Consider the following 16,952-nt stretch of genomic DNA (forward strand, 5'->3'; position numbering starts at 1 on the left):
CACGGAAGGTCATAAAACACGACGAGATGGGTCAGGTCACACCACCCACGCGACCCCCCGAGGATATCGGCACGCCATCCGAATGGCATTGCAGGACAGATTTGTGTATTCCTCGACTCTGGCGCAACTGTGGAACAGTTTAACGCATCGTACACTATCAGGGACGGCAGTCGATCGCCATTTATTACGGCACGGGTTAGGGGCGCATCCACCCTTCTCCACCTACGTTTGACGAACGTGCAGAAATATGCTAGGGAGCAATGGTGTATGGGACCACGTCGCTGGGAACAGAAATGGATCAGGCAGTGTTTTCAGACGAATCCAGGTTCTGTTTGTTTGTACACTACTGGCGATTAAAATTGCTACACCACGAATATAACGGGCTACAGATGCGAAATTTAACCGACAGGAAGAAAATGCTGTGATATGCAAATGATTAGCTTTTCAGAGCATTCACACAAGGTTGGCGCCGGTGGCGACACCTACAATGTGCTGACATGAGGAAAGTTTCCAACTGATTTCTCAAACACAAACAGCAGTTGACCGGCGTTGCCTGGTGAAACGTTGTTGCGATGCCTCGTGTAAGGAGGAGAAATGCGTACCATCACGTTTCCGACTTTGATAAAGGTCGGATTGTAGCCTATCGCGATTGAGGTTTATCGTATCGCGACATATCTGCTCGCGTTGGTCGAGATCCAATGACTGTTAGCAGAATATGGAATCGGTGGGTTCAGGAGGGTCAACAGATGGAGATGTTTGCAAGACAACAACCATCTACACGAACAGTTCGACGACGTTGGTAGCAGCATGGACTATCAGCTCGGAGACCATGGCTGCGGTTACCCTTCACGCTGCATCACAGACAGGAGCGCCTGCGATGGTGTACTCAACGACGAACCTGGGTGCACGAATCGGAAAACGTCATTTTTTCGGATGAATCCAGGCTCTGTTTACAGCATCGTGATGGTGTCATCCGTGTTTGGCTACATCGCGGTGAACGCACATTGGAAGCGTGTATTCGTCATCGCCATACTGGCGTATCACCCGGCGTGATGGTATGGGGTACCATTGGTTACACGTCTCGGTCACCCCTTGTTCGCATTGACGGCACTTTGAACAGTGGACGTTACATTTCAGATGTGTTACGACCCATGGCTCTACCCCTCATTCGATCCCTGCGAAACCCTACATTTCAGCAGGATAATGCATGACCGCATGTTGCAGGTCCTGTACGGGCCTTTCTGGACACAGAAAATGTTCGACTGCTGCCCTGGCCAGCACATTCTCCAGATCTCTCACCAACTGAAAACGTCTGGTCAATGGTGGCCGATGAACTGGCTCGTCACAATACGCCAGTCACTACTCTTGATGAACTGTGGTATCGTGTTGAAACTGCATGGGCAGCTGTACCTGTACATGCCATCCAAGCTCTGTTTGACTCAATGCCCAGGCGTATCAAGGCCGTTATTACGGACAGAGGTGGTTGTTCTGGGTACTGATTTTTCAGGACCTATGCACCCAAATTGCGTGAAAATGTAATCGCATGTCAGTTCTAGTATAATATATTTGTCCAATGAATACCCGTTTATCATCTGCATTTCTTCTTGGTGCAGCAATTTTAATGGCCAGTAGTGAGAATGATGGCCGAATTTTGGTTTGCGGGATCACAGTGACTGCTTTCAGTGTATGCAGCGCGAACTCGATTCCTTATGGTGTGTGGTGCTATTGGGTAAAACCAAAAATCACAGCTGGTGCGTGTCCAGGGCACTGTGACCAGTGTGACCTACGTGAATGACGTCCTGGGACCCATAGCTACACCCTTTCTGCACAACCCCCCAAACGCCATTTTTCAGCAAGCCAATGCACGACCTCACGTGCCTTCTTGGTGTAACAGGGTGTCAGCCTTTCGCCGTGGCCCGTCAGATCATCACAATTATCTCCAATCAAAAATGTGTGTGGTATGGTGAAATGACAGATGCAGCGCTGTGATGCATTGCCAACAACCACAGATGAAATTTGGAACGAGATGACTGCACTATCGCTGGCTATGCCATAGGACACCATTCGCGCCTTATGTGCATCGATGCCATCAAATGGTTCAAATGGCTCTGAGCACTATGGGACTTAACTTCTGAGGTCATCAGTCCCCCAGAACTTACAACTACTTAAACCTAACTAACCTAAGGACATCACACACATCCATGCCCGAGGCAGGATTCGAACCTGCGATCGTAGCGGTCGCGCAGTTCCAGACTGTAGCGCCTAGAACCGCTCGGCCGCTCCGGCCGGCCATCGATGCCATCACACTTGGAACAAACTATCAAGGCCCACGGCAGAGCCTGTGCCTACTAGGCAACAGGACACTTGCTGGACCGAGGTGACTGAATGACTTCAGATAGTGTTTCCGAACGAATCCAGGTTCTGCAGAACATACTAACATACATGTCGTGTGAATATGAACGTCCTTCAAGAACGCCATTCGAGGTGCTCTGTTTTCTTTTTCTTTTTTCTGAACGTGAGTGTATTTCTGGATTCAGCAGTGAGTGCAGTACGTCAGGAGGTATCTGGAAGTAGTGTTTTGTCGATGACAAGAACGAGTGTTAACGCTTGATGGATATGAGAGTGAGTGGCGTGACGTGGTATGTGTACTGTTCCACGAGGTACCAATGCGTGTAGCAGCAGGTGCGGCTACCTGGGTGCTGCTGGCTGCCGTACAGAGAGTCTCCGCCGGTGTACAGCTCGTACTCGTACAGCTCGTCGTCGAAGACTTCCGGCTCCCGCAGGCGCGACATGCGAGACCCCTGGCGGCTGATGGCGAAGCCCATGGGCGTCATGACGCGCGGCCGTGAAGGGCTGACGTGTCCCGACCGCATCGAAGACATCCCGCGACTGCGGCCGGACGACTCCCTGCGAATGCAAAGCAGTGTTCCTTAGTATCTTTGGTCCAAGTGTTGCACAGCGACTCTCAGAAATAGGCGGTTCATATTACAAATGATGCCCATAAAACTTCTTTAATATAATAAAAAAATATTACAAAGACAACTGAAGAATGGCAGCTAACTCTAAATATAGATAAATGTAAATTAATGCAGATGAATAGGAAAAAGAATCCTGTAATGTTTGAATACTCCATTAGTAGTGTAGCGCTTAACACAGTCACGTCGATTAAATATTTGGGCGTAACATTGCAGAGCGATATGAAGTGGGACAAGCATGTAATGGCAGTTGTGGGGAACGCGCATAGTCGTCTTCGGCTCATTGGTAGAATTTTGGGAATATGTGATCCATCTGTAAAGGAGACCGCTTATAAAACACTAATACTACCTATTCTTGAGTACTGCTAGAGGGTTTGGGACCCCTATCATGTCGGATTGAGGGAGGACATAGAAGCAATTCAGAGGCGGGGCTGCTAGATTTGTTACTGGTAGGTTTGATCATCACGCGAGTGTTTCGGAAATGCTTTAGGAACTCGTGTGGGAGTCTGTAGAGGAAAAGAGGTGTTCTTTTCGTGAATCGCTACTGAGGAAATTTAGAGAACCAGCATTTGAGGCTGACTGCAGTACAATTTTACTGCCGCCAACTTACATTTCGCGGAAACACCACAAAGATAAGATAAGAGAGATTAGGGCTCGTACAGAGGCATATAGGCAGTCATTTTTCCCTCGTTCTGTTTGGGAGTGGAACAGGGAGAGAAGATGCTAGTTGTGGTACGAGGTACCCTCCGCCACGCACCGTATGGTGGATTGCGGAGTATGTATATAGATGTAGATGTAGAAGCCTTGTCTTGCAGAACAGCAAACGTCCACCAACATTACTCCTGAAAAAATGAATTATTTATGTTTATATATGAAGCTATTCAGTTTATTATATACTTATATTTTGTGTGCAGCTAATACACTGAAGAGCATGCGTATTCAAATACAGAGATATGTAAATAGGCAGAATACGATGCTGCGGTCGGCAACGCCTATATAAGACAAAAAGTGTCTGGCGCAGTTGTTAGATCGGTTACTGCTGCTACAGTGGCAGGTTATCAAGATTTCAATGAGTTTCAACGTGATGTTACACTAGGCGCACGAGCGATGGGACACAGCATCTCTGAGGAAGCAATGAAGTGGGGATTTTCCCGTACGACCATTTCACGAGTGTACTGCGAATATCAGGAATCGGAGAAAAGATCCTGCAAGAACGCGCCCAACGACGAGCGGAAGGTCGTGTACGGATATGGATACAACCTTATGAATCCATGGACCCTGCATGTCAGCAGTGGACTGTTCAAGGTAGTGGAGTCTCTATAATGGTGTGGGGCGTGCGCAGTTGTAGTGATATGGGACCCCTGATACGTCTAGATACGACTCTGACAGGTGACACGTAGGTAAGCGTCCTGCCTAATCAATTGCATCCGTGTCCACTGTGCATTCCGACGGACTTGGGCAATTCCAGCAGGGCAATGCGATACCCCACACGTCTAGAATTGCTACAGAGTAGCTCCAGTAACACTCTTCTGAGTTTAAACAGTTCCGCTGGCCACCAGAATTCTCAGAGATGAACATTATCGAGCATGGTTGGGATGTCCTACAACGTGCCGTTCAGAAGAGATCTCCACCCCCTCGTACTCTAACGGATTTATGGACAGCCCTGCAGGATTCATGGAGTCAGTTCCCTCCAACACTACTTCAGACATTAGTCGAGTCCATGCCACGTGCCGGCCAGTGTGGCCGTGCGGTTCTAGGCGCTTCAGTGTGGAACCGCGTGACCGCTACGGTCGCAGGTTCGAATCCTGCGTCGGGCATGGATGTGTGTGATGTCCTTAGGTTAGTTAGGTTTAAGTAGTTCTAAGTTCTAGGGGACTGATGACCACAGATGTTAAGTCCCATAGTGCTCAGAGCCATTTGAACCATTTTTGAACCATGCCACGTCGTGGTGTGGCACTTCGGCGTGCTCGCGGGGGCCCTATACGATATTAGACAGGTGTACTAGTTTCTTTGCCTCTTCAGCGTGTTATGTCTCATTTTGTAATAAATTTCATATCCTTTACAAATGAATTAGTTTCAGTAATATGTAAAGCTGTTTTCAAGCCGAAAGTTGGTGAATTTCAAAGAAGGGTAGCTCGTTTTGTATTATGACTAAATAGGGGAGAAATTGCCACTGATATGACGCGCGAGCTGAGATGGCAGTTACTAAAACAAAGGCGTTTTTGATTGCGGCAGGATCTTTTCACGAAATTTCGATCACCAACTTTCTCCTCCGAATGCGAAAAGGTTTTGCCGGCGCCCATCGTAACAAAATTAGAAAAATCAGACGTCGCACGTAAGGACTTAAGTGTCGTTTTTCCTGTACGATATTCGAGGGTGGAACGGTAGACAAATAGCTTGAACATGGTTCAATGATCCCTCTGCCAGGCAATTAATTATGGATTGCAGAGTAGTTATGTAGATGTAGGCGTAGCATGAACACCACAATGCTTTATTAAGAATGGTCCTATTTTAAGAGGTACTACAATGTTGGATTTCTGCTTTGAACTGACTTTCCCAGCCACTTATGAGGGCGCCTACAGTTTAACGTGGATGTAAAACCACAATGCAGCTCGGCATTTTTCACATCGACAAACATAGCGAGAGGCGTAAGAAATGAAAAGTGACAGATAAAAATCCCAAGACTGTCTGTGGATCCAACCTGAGAAATTTACATCCACCGCTTGGCTCTTTCCTACTGAGCCACTGATAGGAAAGAAATCCAAACAAGCGATATCCAACTACTGCACTGTCCATGGGCCACAACCTCTCCTAATTCAACGATGAGGGTATGGTTATTGAGGCTCCCACGGCCGTTAACATCGAAATGGGATCATCTACAAGAAAACAGGAGATACAGTCTCCACCACCATAAATTAAATGCATGTCTGCGAAGTCCTATAACGCATAATGCTACATCTTCCACAATCAAGCATTAATTTGAACACACGCATCACAGACAGTAGCGCATTTTTTTTATTATGTTAGCGCCACCAATTGAGGATGGGCGATTAATTACAATTAATAGTTAAATCCTAGTTATTCTGGTAATCGATAACGGACATTCCATTATTTGTTCCACGTTAATTAATTTTACATAATCGATTTCCGCTACGATTAATGATTTCAAATTTTCCTTTTTTGTTAGACTGTTGAGGGTTGACTTGCTGTCTATAGTTTGATTACGGAAGGAAGTTGGACTGTTCCCTAAAACTCATCGTGTAGCGTCGGCACATGTCGGAACGTTTCGTGTCGACTGCGTTCTGTTCACGATTCCTGCCTATATCAGCAATCTATAGTAGATGCTCTTATGCAGCATGGCGGAGTCTCGTCTGGTGTCTGTCAATTCAGAAAAAGTAACGCAACAACTGTGTTTGAACATGAAAGTCTTTTTCATGTGTTTTCACCACACGTTGTAGCTTAAGTTGTAATTCATACCACAGCTGCTGATCAGTACGAGGCTTCGGAACCTGTCAGTTGTCAGCACTGGACGGAAGTAAGTAAACATTCCCCCTTTCAGCTCCTCTCACCACACGATGGCAATGTTCTGCTTAGTGCGGCTCGTAAATATCTGGGAATAGTGGCTTCCACTGTTCCATCTGAAAGACTGTTTCCAGCAACAGCTTGCCATTCGAGTCTAAGGGAAAACATATTACGTAAATTGTGTCCCTCAGTTCCCTTCCTGAAAAATTTTGGTGCTTGTAAGCATACTCACTTCAGTAGCTGTGATAAAAACAACGATATTAATTTGCTTTACTTATGAACGTTAAATATTTATACATTTCAGCTAAAAACAAAAAATTGCAATATGCATTTCACAAAATTGAATAACTATTGTTAGTTACAAAAAGAGAAATAGATGAGTAATAGCATCGATTTAACTCTCTTAGAACAAATCTTTTTATCATAAAAAATAATTTTAAAGAAATGCTTTATAGACCTAAAAGTAAAGACGTGACAATTAATCGAATAATGCATTACTAGGATAATTAATCAATGCGATTAATTAATTGATTTAAACAGTCGAAAAGGCCAGTTACTCGACTCTTACTCATAATAGTCCATCCCCCGACGAACATCGATGCGGCAGGCAGTTGTTCGTTAAGAAACACAAGCAGTTTACAGACGCGCCCCTTCTATGCATTGCCCATTCGTTCAATCTGAAATATTTATTCCGATCTCAGAATACTTAACTTGGGATCCTCTGCCAATTTGTGTATCAAGTCCTTCGGCTATATCTACTTCTACATTCAGGCTCAGACGAGGTCTTGAAATTTTAGAAAAGCTAATGTTTCATGAGAAATGCAATTAACACTAATATATCACCTACATCTGTACATGAGCGCTCACCAAGATGATTGGCGACAATATTTGCACGTTTTGTCACGGCTTTATTAATTACAGAGGACCTGATTGTGTTTACAATTTGCGCAGCAGAAGACGGTGGAAGAGTGTTTGATGTCCCGTCGACAACGAGGTCATTAGAGACGGAGCACAATTTCAGATTTGGCGTGGACGGGAAAGGGATCCTCCGTGTCTTTTCAGAGGGAATAAACCCATTATCCACCTAAAGCGATTTCTCGAAGGCACTAAATATCCAATTTTAGATGGTCAGGGACGAGAATTTGAACTGCCATCTACCACTATACAACCTTGCCCGGTTTGCGCAACTGAAGCTGCCAACACACGCTAGAGTGGTGGAGCTCGAAAAATAGGTAAGCGGTTCGCATCCAGTTGGTGGAACAACCTGTAATCGCCAAAGATGGCCACCAGTTAGGGGAAGGAGGTCTGATGGCTAGACTTTGTGCCACTGCCCTGGTCGAATCTCAAAGATGTCTGCAGAGTACTCTGAAATTTCGGCCCACGCCGGGTGTATTAAGCTCGGCATCGCCCTGGTACTACTCCTAAGCTAAGTATCTTCCACTCCATTCAGAAATGTCGGTCGGAGTGGGCGAGCGGTTCTAGGCGCTACAGTCTGGAACCGAGCGACCGCTACGGTTGCAGGTTCGAATCCCGCCTCGGGCATGGATGTGTGTGATGTCCTTAGGTTAGTTAGGTTTCAGTAGTTCTAAGTTCTAGGGGACTGATGACCTCAAAAGTTAAGTCCCATAGTGCTCAGAGCCAATCCATTCAGAAATCAACAGTGCGTTGCGAAAATTCTCGTCTTAGTTACACAGACTAGGGAAAACCAGTGATTGTCTTGTGTAAGTTCAAATGGCTCTGAGCACTATGGGACTCAACTGCTGTGGTTATCAGTCCCCTAGAACTTAGAACTACTTAAACCTAACTAACCTAAGGACATCACACACATCCATGCCCGAGGCAGGATTCGAACCTGCGACCGTAGCAGTCGCACGGTTCCGGACTGCGCGCCTAGAACCGCGAGACCACCGCGGCCGGCTCTTGTATAGGTTTTACTGTACTTTTCATCCTCAGTCACTGATACATATTCAGGTAGTGTCACAATTTCTACTGCAGGTTTAAGCCCAGGGGTTGCAGAGGGGGCTTAGAAGCTAATGTTTTAATAAGGAATCCATTTCCCGAAATGTACCGTTTGAATGTATTGGACCACTTTCAAATCTCGCCCTTCACGGTACGATAATAGCGGAGGCAATGAGCTTTGGCCTGTGCGCTCTACAGGAACCCACGGCATTGGCAATGTTTCTAGTTCTCGTCGTCCAGTTATCTTCTAGGTGACGAAGGACGTCATCTTCATAGTTGAGAGTTCGATGCGTCCGTAGACCACCGCAGTTCAACCCTCCTAGTTGTGAAAGCTCCAGCTTCTCGCAGCTGTTGTTGCAGTCAGACGAAAATCATGCGTGGTGTCATAATTACAATAGGGACTGACGATGATTCCCTCTTCTCAGTTTGCGTGCGTACCGTGAAGCGGGAGGTTTGAAAGTGGTCCACCACATTAAAATGGAAGATTTCGAAAAATTACTTCCTTATCAAAGCTTTATCTACTTAGTCGCCTTTACAATCCTTAGAAGCCTGTAATAGGGATTGCGAAAAAGGCTGTATATGCGGTGTGTAAACGGTAACTGTTTACAAAGTACCACGTTGATGTAAGGCACGTCGAGACGAACAGCTTGACACGGAACACTTGCAATCCACCAAGTCGGAAAACAACTTCACATTGGCCTACAAAATCAACTTCGGCCAGAGCGCATGCGCAGCGCTCGAGATTTTAATATCCTTTCGCCCTCTTACGCCACCGGCTTAGTCAATCTTAACTGTTTGAAGACCTTGTTTTCTCACTAAAATCGTCCTTGAATATTAAACACATCTTGTTCTTGCAATTACAAATTGTAAATTTTATCTCAAAATAATGTGAATTTTAACACCGTAAAACCAGCATTTAAATCTCCTTGTTTCTCTAGCGTCTAAAATACGAGACTATTTGTGCTTGTAAGGGTTAAGCTTAGATCGAATTGTAAACGTAATTAATTCTTGCGTAAAGTTTACAAAGGTCATTTTTCTCTCATTAACACCACGCTAAAATTTAAATTACTAATGTTAACGAAATCAAGAAAAATAAAACATCAGACAGGTAAGCTAATAACACGGCGAGGGGATTTTCAAAATCTCGCATGCATTGCAGCCAGCTTAAGAGGCTTTTACAGGCCAATTTAAGGTTGTTTCATAGCTTGATAAGCCAGGTGGTACACTGTAACACGGCGGGGTCAGGGATTTTCTCTGCCTCGTGATGACTGGGTGTTGTGTGCTGTCCTTAGGTTAGTTAGGTTTAAGTAGTTCTAAGTTCTAGGGGACTGATGACAATAGATGTTAAGTCCCATAGTGCTCAGAGCCATTTTTTGAACACTGTAACAGTTATCTTTGCAGCCCTTATATTGTGTGAATCGAGGAGACATAACAACCCTTTTTCGTGAACAATTCATGTAACCGAAATGAAGTTTTTGGCAAATGGCAGAAAGCAGAAGGGCACGTAATCTTGTTGCATGGTTAACACTCTTAATCCTTGTGTCAACAGAGGTAGTGTTCTAAATGAAACGGTGTACTTTTCAACGTCATTCGAAAGCTCTCGAAAAGACGAGTACAGCAATATAGCGCTTGTTAATGTGGACGGTAAAACTTTACATTAAGATATCTGAGACATGTGCTAATGGCTTTCACTCCAAGTTCCATCGTTATATGCTGCAACAAGGTAAGCCCACACTACTAAGATAAAACGCATTTCCTCTTTTCCCTACTTTGTATGACACAGATCCAAGGTAAACTACGATTTTGGTAAGTGGAACTACATACTAAGTATCAGAAGTTGCTTAGGTAAACTACACGGAAGAGCCAAAGAAAATGGTACACCTGCCTAGTATCATGTAGGGTCCCCAAGAGCACGCAAAAGTGTCGCAACACGACGTGGAATGGACTCGTCAAATGTATGGGATAGTGCTGGAGGGAATTGACACCATGAATCCTGCAGGGGCCGGCCGCTGGTGGCCGAGCGGTTCTGGCGCTTCAGTCTGGAACCGCGCGACCGCTACGGTCGCAGGTTCGAATCCTGCCTCGGGCATGGATGTGCGTGTTGTCCTTAGGTTAGTTAGGTTTAAGTAGTTCTAAGTTCTAGGGGACTTATGACCTCAGCTGTTGAGTCCCATAGTGCTCAGAGCCATTTGAACCATTTTCAAGCCAATCCTGCAGGGCTGCCCATAAATCCGTAGGATTTCTGAACAGCACGTTGCAAGGCTTCCCACATATGCTCAATAATATTGATGTCTGGGGAGTTTGGTGGCCAACGGAGGTGCCTAAACTCGGAAGAGTGCTCCTCGAGCCACTGCGTAGCAATTATGGAGGGTGAGGTGTCGCATGGTCCTGCTGGAATGCTCAATGGACATTAATAAACGCAGGTGATCGGACAGGATGCTTTCGTACATGTCACCTGTAGGAGTCGTATCTAGACGTATCAGGGGTCCCATATCACTCAAACTGCACACACCCCACACCATTATAGAGGCTCCACTGGCTTGAACAACTCCCTGCTGACATGCAGGATCCACTGATTCATAAGGTTGTCTCCATATCCGTACACAACCAGCCGCTCGGTGCAATTTGGAAGGCCGTGCTGTCTAGGAGCTTCAGTCTGGAACCGCGTGACCGCTCCGGTCGCAGGTTCGAATCCTGCCTCGGGCATGGGTGTGTGTGATGTCCGTAGGTTAGTTCGGTTTAAGTAGTTCTAAGTTCTAGGGGACTGATGACCACAGATGTTAAGTCCCATAGTGCTCAGAGCCATTTGAACCATTTGCAAATTGAAACGAAACTCGTCTGTCAAGGCAACATGTTTCTTGTGATCAACAGTCCAATGTCGGTGTTGAGGGGCCCAGGCGAGGCGTAAAGCAGCGTGTCGTGTAGTCACCAGGGATACACGAGCGGGCCCCCGTCTTCGAATCCGCAAGCCTATATCGATGATGTTTCGTTGAATGGTTCACACGCAGGAAGGTTCAAATGGCTCTGAGCGCTATGGGACTTAACATCTGAGGTCATTAGTCCCGTAACACTTAGAACTACTTAAACCTAACTAACCTAAGGACATCACACACATCCATGCCCGAGGCAGGATTCGAACCTGCGACCGGAGCGGTCGCGCGGTTCCAGACTGAAGCGCCTAGAACCGCTCGGCCACACCGGCCGGCACACGCTGGTAGGAATAGGAGGGTTAATAAGGTACGTACATCAATGAGGAATTATAAGAAAGTAGGCAAATAAATTTATCAACCGACTTGGATTAGAAAAGAACGCCTAGTTGTATTTGCAAGAAAGATTGCTGCGAAGACGAGCATTCAACGCACTTTATGGAATAAGAGAAAAGCGGGTGATTAATTTGGTCCTCTGAGTATAGAAGGGGTCAGTACCTAAACGGAATTTTAAAAAAATGTTTATTTCACTTGCTCCAAATCCGGGAAATAGAGAAATTCAATTTACAAAAAAATACGTTGAGAACATTTTAAAACCATACATTGCTGATAACGCGTTTTTTTTCTTGCATTGGATACCTGGGGTGGACAAACACCTTCGTGTGTGGGAGTATGTTTATAGATGATGAGTGTCAACTGACTTACAGGCTAGATGTAATACCGCAAAATTGCACACCTGTGTGTCAGCCATGTGGTGTTTATTTTACCGCCAATTTAAAAACTTTATTTCGAGGCTTCAAAATTACAGTCTGCTTCCGGAAACATACCAGTGCTTGCAATAACGATTCAAGCGCAATTAATAGCTTTCAGCACCAAATTTTGAGAACATTTTATCGTATGCGTGGTATGAATCAAAATTAATTCCAATAATAAATATTTTTAAATGTAAACCACGTTTGCTTTTCTCCGAATCTTCGGAAGGTACGAAGTAGTTACGTGACGATTGCATTCGTTAGATGTTCTTGGTCCCGCGAGTGTATTTGCTTCGAATGTTCACATGACACGCACCGCCTATATAGTTGTTTGAAGGAAATGGACTGTAACAGACTGAATGCAAGAGACATTATAAATCGACCAGCGCTACATATTTAATTCCTTACTAATCCAAATCGCTTGAGAAATCTATTTGCCTATGTTTTTATCATTTCCTATTGATTTACTTACCTTATTAAACCTACTATGCCTACGAATATAGAAACGGGTAAAAACACAAACAAAACACTGTAGAATACAGCTGGAAATTGAACAAAGATTCTTCTCTTCGCCGACTGACGCCTTGGTCGCTGCAACAGTGGCAATTTCGTTGAACAGCTATTACCTTATGGGTACATAAGCGGCAGTCACAAAAATTTCTGTCCTCTATTTCTAGGGAAATAAGGATTTCCACACCCCACATATGTTGACGAAAGACGCTTAATTTCCAGTTATCTATCGGTCTCGTTAATTTTGAGTCGACTGCGCGACGCGAACTTTAAGGGGTAGTTTTCTCAAAAGTAGGCTGTTGAGCCAAATTATTCTAGAATCTTTCATTTTAGGTTGTGCTGTAAGCATATTGTCATATCGCTGTCTTCGCTGCGGAATATCTTTGCGACCGGCTGAATTGCAAAGTCGAGCACGGGACACGGAGGTGCTATGTTGTACACTGCATGGGAAAGGCATTATTATGGAAGTTCAACTGTGACTGCAAGCACTATTATTGTGAAGTAATGAGATATGGAAGTAGATTCACCGAAAAGTGCGTAAAGAAGTAATTGAGTATGTGCGGTGCCGCCGATAACGTATTTGAGTATCCGCTCGTTTGCGTGTCGTACCGTACAACATCAATCGTCAAGCGTCGTGTTCGGCCTCCCAGAATGAAAACAATCTGAATCAGCAAAAATAGTTTACCACAAAGGAGGGCAATCAAGTTCCAATGTCTTGTAGCGAGTGAGAGAACATGGCGTTCGGTCATCGCGTCTCCGCATCATCAACAATTAGCCGCTTCGCGACGGTTACCCGCACGCTGTGAACTGTAAATTAACTTTTATGAACAGTGTTATATTATTACATGTTTCAAGGAGGACTGGTACCAGATAACTGTGTGTACGTGACGAGGCATCATCAACAATCATCCGCGTCGTGTCGATTACGCTTACCCAAGTGATAATTGTGGACAGATAATCATCATCATCGCCGAAGATTCGGCCAGAGTAAGATTGTGAAATACGTGTGACCGCATAAAGTACAATATCTACTTCTAGATCTACATATATACTCCGCTAGTCACCAAGTGGTGTGTGGCGGAGGGCACTATTTGCACCAAAGTCATATCCCCCCCCACCGACTGTTCCACTCGCGGATCGCGCGAGGGAAAAACGACTGTCTGAACGCCTCAGTACGAGCTCTTATTTCCCTTTTCTTTGAATCGTGATCATTGCGCGATTTGAAAGTTGGTGGCAATAATATGTGCTCTACATCCTCGGCGAAGATCGGATTTTGGAATTTAGTGAGCAGCCCCTTCTGTTTAGCGCGCCGTCTATCTACAAGTGTGTCCCACTTAAAACTTTCTATGAGATTTGCAACGCTCTCGCGATGGCTAAATGTAGCAGTCACGAATCTTGTCGCTCCTCTTTAGACCTTCTCAATCTCTTGAATCAGGCCTAACTGGTAAGGGTCCCACACAGACGAACAATAAGACTGGACGAACTGAAGTATTGTAAGCAATTTCCTTTGTTGATGGACTGCATCGCTTCAGGATTCTACCAACAACCCACAATCTAAAGTTGGCCTTACCCGTTACTTGTGTGATCTGATCGTTCCATTTGAGATCATTTCGAATAGTCACACCCAGATACTTGACGGATGTTATCGCTTCCAAAGACTGGGCATTTATTTTGTACTCGTACATTAATGGGGATTGTCGCTTTCTTATACGCAGTAGGTTACACTTACTAATATTGAGAGATAACTCCCAGTCATTACACCACGCATTTATTTTCTGCAAATCCTGATTGACTTGTTCACAACTTTCGTGTGATACTACTTTCCTGTGGACTACAACATCATCGGCAAACACTCCAAGGCCGCTGTCAATACCATCAACCAGATCGTTTATGTAAAATCGTAAAAAGCAGCAGACTTGATACGCTGCCCTGGGGCACACCTGATGTTAACGCTGAACTTCATAGTCAGCTTCAAGCATTCACCGCGGGACACAAAGATATTGAGCAACTTTGGTCGGAATTTAAAGGTATTGTCCACCACGTGCTAGAGAAATATGTGCCTAGCAAAGATATAGGATGCACCTTGGTTCGACAACATATTAGGAGGTTGCTGAGAAAGCAGAGAATTTTCCACAATCGTTTTAAACGCAGCCACTGCCCCGCTGAAAAACAGAAATTATGCGAAATGAATGCATCTGTCAAGAGGTCAATGAGAGATTCTTTTAACGAATTTAAAGGCAATATTTTATCTGCAGATTCTAAAAATAACCCCAAAAAATTTGGTCGTACGTAAAATCGATGAACGCTACAAATAATTCAATACCTTCTCTTGCTGACAGTACGGGTAATGTAACGGATGATGATAAACAGAAGGCCGAAATTCTAAACCTAGCTTTCAAAAACTCGTGAACAGTAGAGGACTGCAGCACCATTCCCCCTTTCAATTATCGAACAAACGCAAGGATGGTCGACATAGTGTTTAGTGTATCTGGGATTATAAAACAGTTAAGATCTTTAGACGCCAGGGAGGCATTTGGCCCAGACGGTATACCCGTAAGATTTTATGTTGACTATGCTACAAATATAGGACCATTCTTATCCATCATCTATCAGAGATCATTGGAACAGCAGAAAGTTCCACGGGACTGGAAGAAGGTCCAGGTCATAGCAATCTATAAAACGGGTAGAAAATCGGATGCACATAATTACCGGCCAATTTCACTGACATCGATTTGTTGTAGAATCATGGAACATATTTTATGTTCAGACATAATGACCTTTCTAGACTCTGAGAAGCTCACCTGGAGAAACCAGCAGGATTTTAGGAAACAGCGGTCATGCGAGACACAGCTGGCCCTCTTTGTGCATGATATACAACAGGCTCTAGATACCGTATCCCAGGTTGATGCCATATTTCTCGACTTTCGAAAAGCTTTCGACTCAGTTCCGCACTGTCGCTTGCTCCAAAAAGTGAGCGCTTATGGTCTATCCGATGACATATGCGATTGGATAGACATTAAGGGGGGTAGGACGTCAAACGGGCCGTGTTGGAGCAGGAGAGGCACCACAGGACATTTTCATTTCCACTGTCTATAGTTTTACAAATACACTCATAAAACTTTGTCAGCATGATCAGGAAGGATTCAGGATTCACACTAACAGCAGAGGAAGATCGAAAAAATTAACAAGATAAATCGTTTTACATGCGAAATTTCATCATTTTTTCACTTACTATTGGCTGCATTTGTTGCTACAGGTACACTTTTCTTCGTAAGTAAGAGAGATCCTTCGATGAATTTTGCACAGAATACAAACCATACTTAAAGGTAGATGAAACTCTAGAATTTATTAAATTTATGAAAAAATGAATGAGCCGCTACATTTTAAACTTCATGTTTAGAAAAAGCTCAAATTTTATTGTTAATTATCTCCATTTTTACCACAGTTTTTAATAGATTTGGAAAATTCTAGAGTTTCATACACCTGCAAGTGTAGTTTGTATGCTACGCAAAATTCATCGAAGAATGTCTCTCACTTCTGAAGAAAAGTGTACCTATAGCAACACATGCAGCCAATAGTAAGTGAAAAAATGATGAAATTTCGCATGTGAAAAAAAATTATTTTGTTACGTTTTTTAACTTCCACTGCTATGAGTGTGAGTCCTGAATCCTTCCTGGTCATGCCGACAAAGTTTTATGAATTTATTTGTAAAAGTATTGACAGTGGAAATTAAAATGTCCTGTCGTGTCTCTCCTGCTACAGATCGGTGCGTTTGACGTCCTGCCCCCCTTAATATCGTCAGGAATACTGTACAATAATGATAATTCTGACCTCCCATCAGATTAGCAAGAATATTAATTGGCATCAACACTTACGACTTGGTGTGCAAACAGTGCAACCTGCTATTTTCTTATCGTCTCAGAATATAACTGTTCATGCCGGACGTAGGACAGTGTTGTGTTTAATGTTGAGTGATTTCCCTAAACTCGCTTGCATATTTATATACATAATTTCAGGCAAGCCAGCAGCAGTGTGAAGCAGAATTAATACAACCGCCACGGGAGTACCAGGTACGTGGCGTGGACAGGGCGCACGGTCAAATCGAGAACAGTTTGAGGATCCTCCACCATTTGAAACCCCGGGCGTGTTACAGTGCACAAGCGACCTGCCAAATATGAGCCAAAGCGGTTGGCCATGTGTGATGACCGGGCGCCAAGTCGTCGTGGGCAGGGGGAGCAAGACTGCAAGTTCACTGTCAGCCGTGTCAGTGAGCCGTCCGAGCTTGCTACGTTCTGGTGTGGCTGGCC

General features: G+C 44.5%; 1 protein-coding gene across 1 annotated transcript in view; it reads right to left on the reverse strand.

Moving 5' to 3' along the window:
- The window catches only part of LOC126204276 (uncharacterized), a 681,498-nt gene that overhangs the window by 20,016 nt on the left and 644,530 nt on the right, over positions 1-16,952 (reverse strand). Inside the window, exon 9 of the mRNA XM_049938664.1 lies at positions 2,693-2,907. Within this exon, the coding sequence (XP_049794621.1) occupies positions 2,693-2,907 (215 nt within the window). The remainder of the gene's footprint in view (positions 1-2,692; positions 2,908-16,952) is intronic.

Source organism: Schistocerca nitens, chromosome 9, assembly GCF_023898315.1.
Source record: "Schistocerca nitens isolate TAMUIC-IGC-003100 chromosome 9, iqSchNite1.1, whole genome shotgun sequence".
Taxonomy (NCBI): Eukaryota; Metazoa; Arthropoda; class Insecta; order Orthoptera; family Acrididae; genus Schistocerca; species Schistocerca nitens.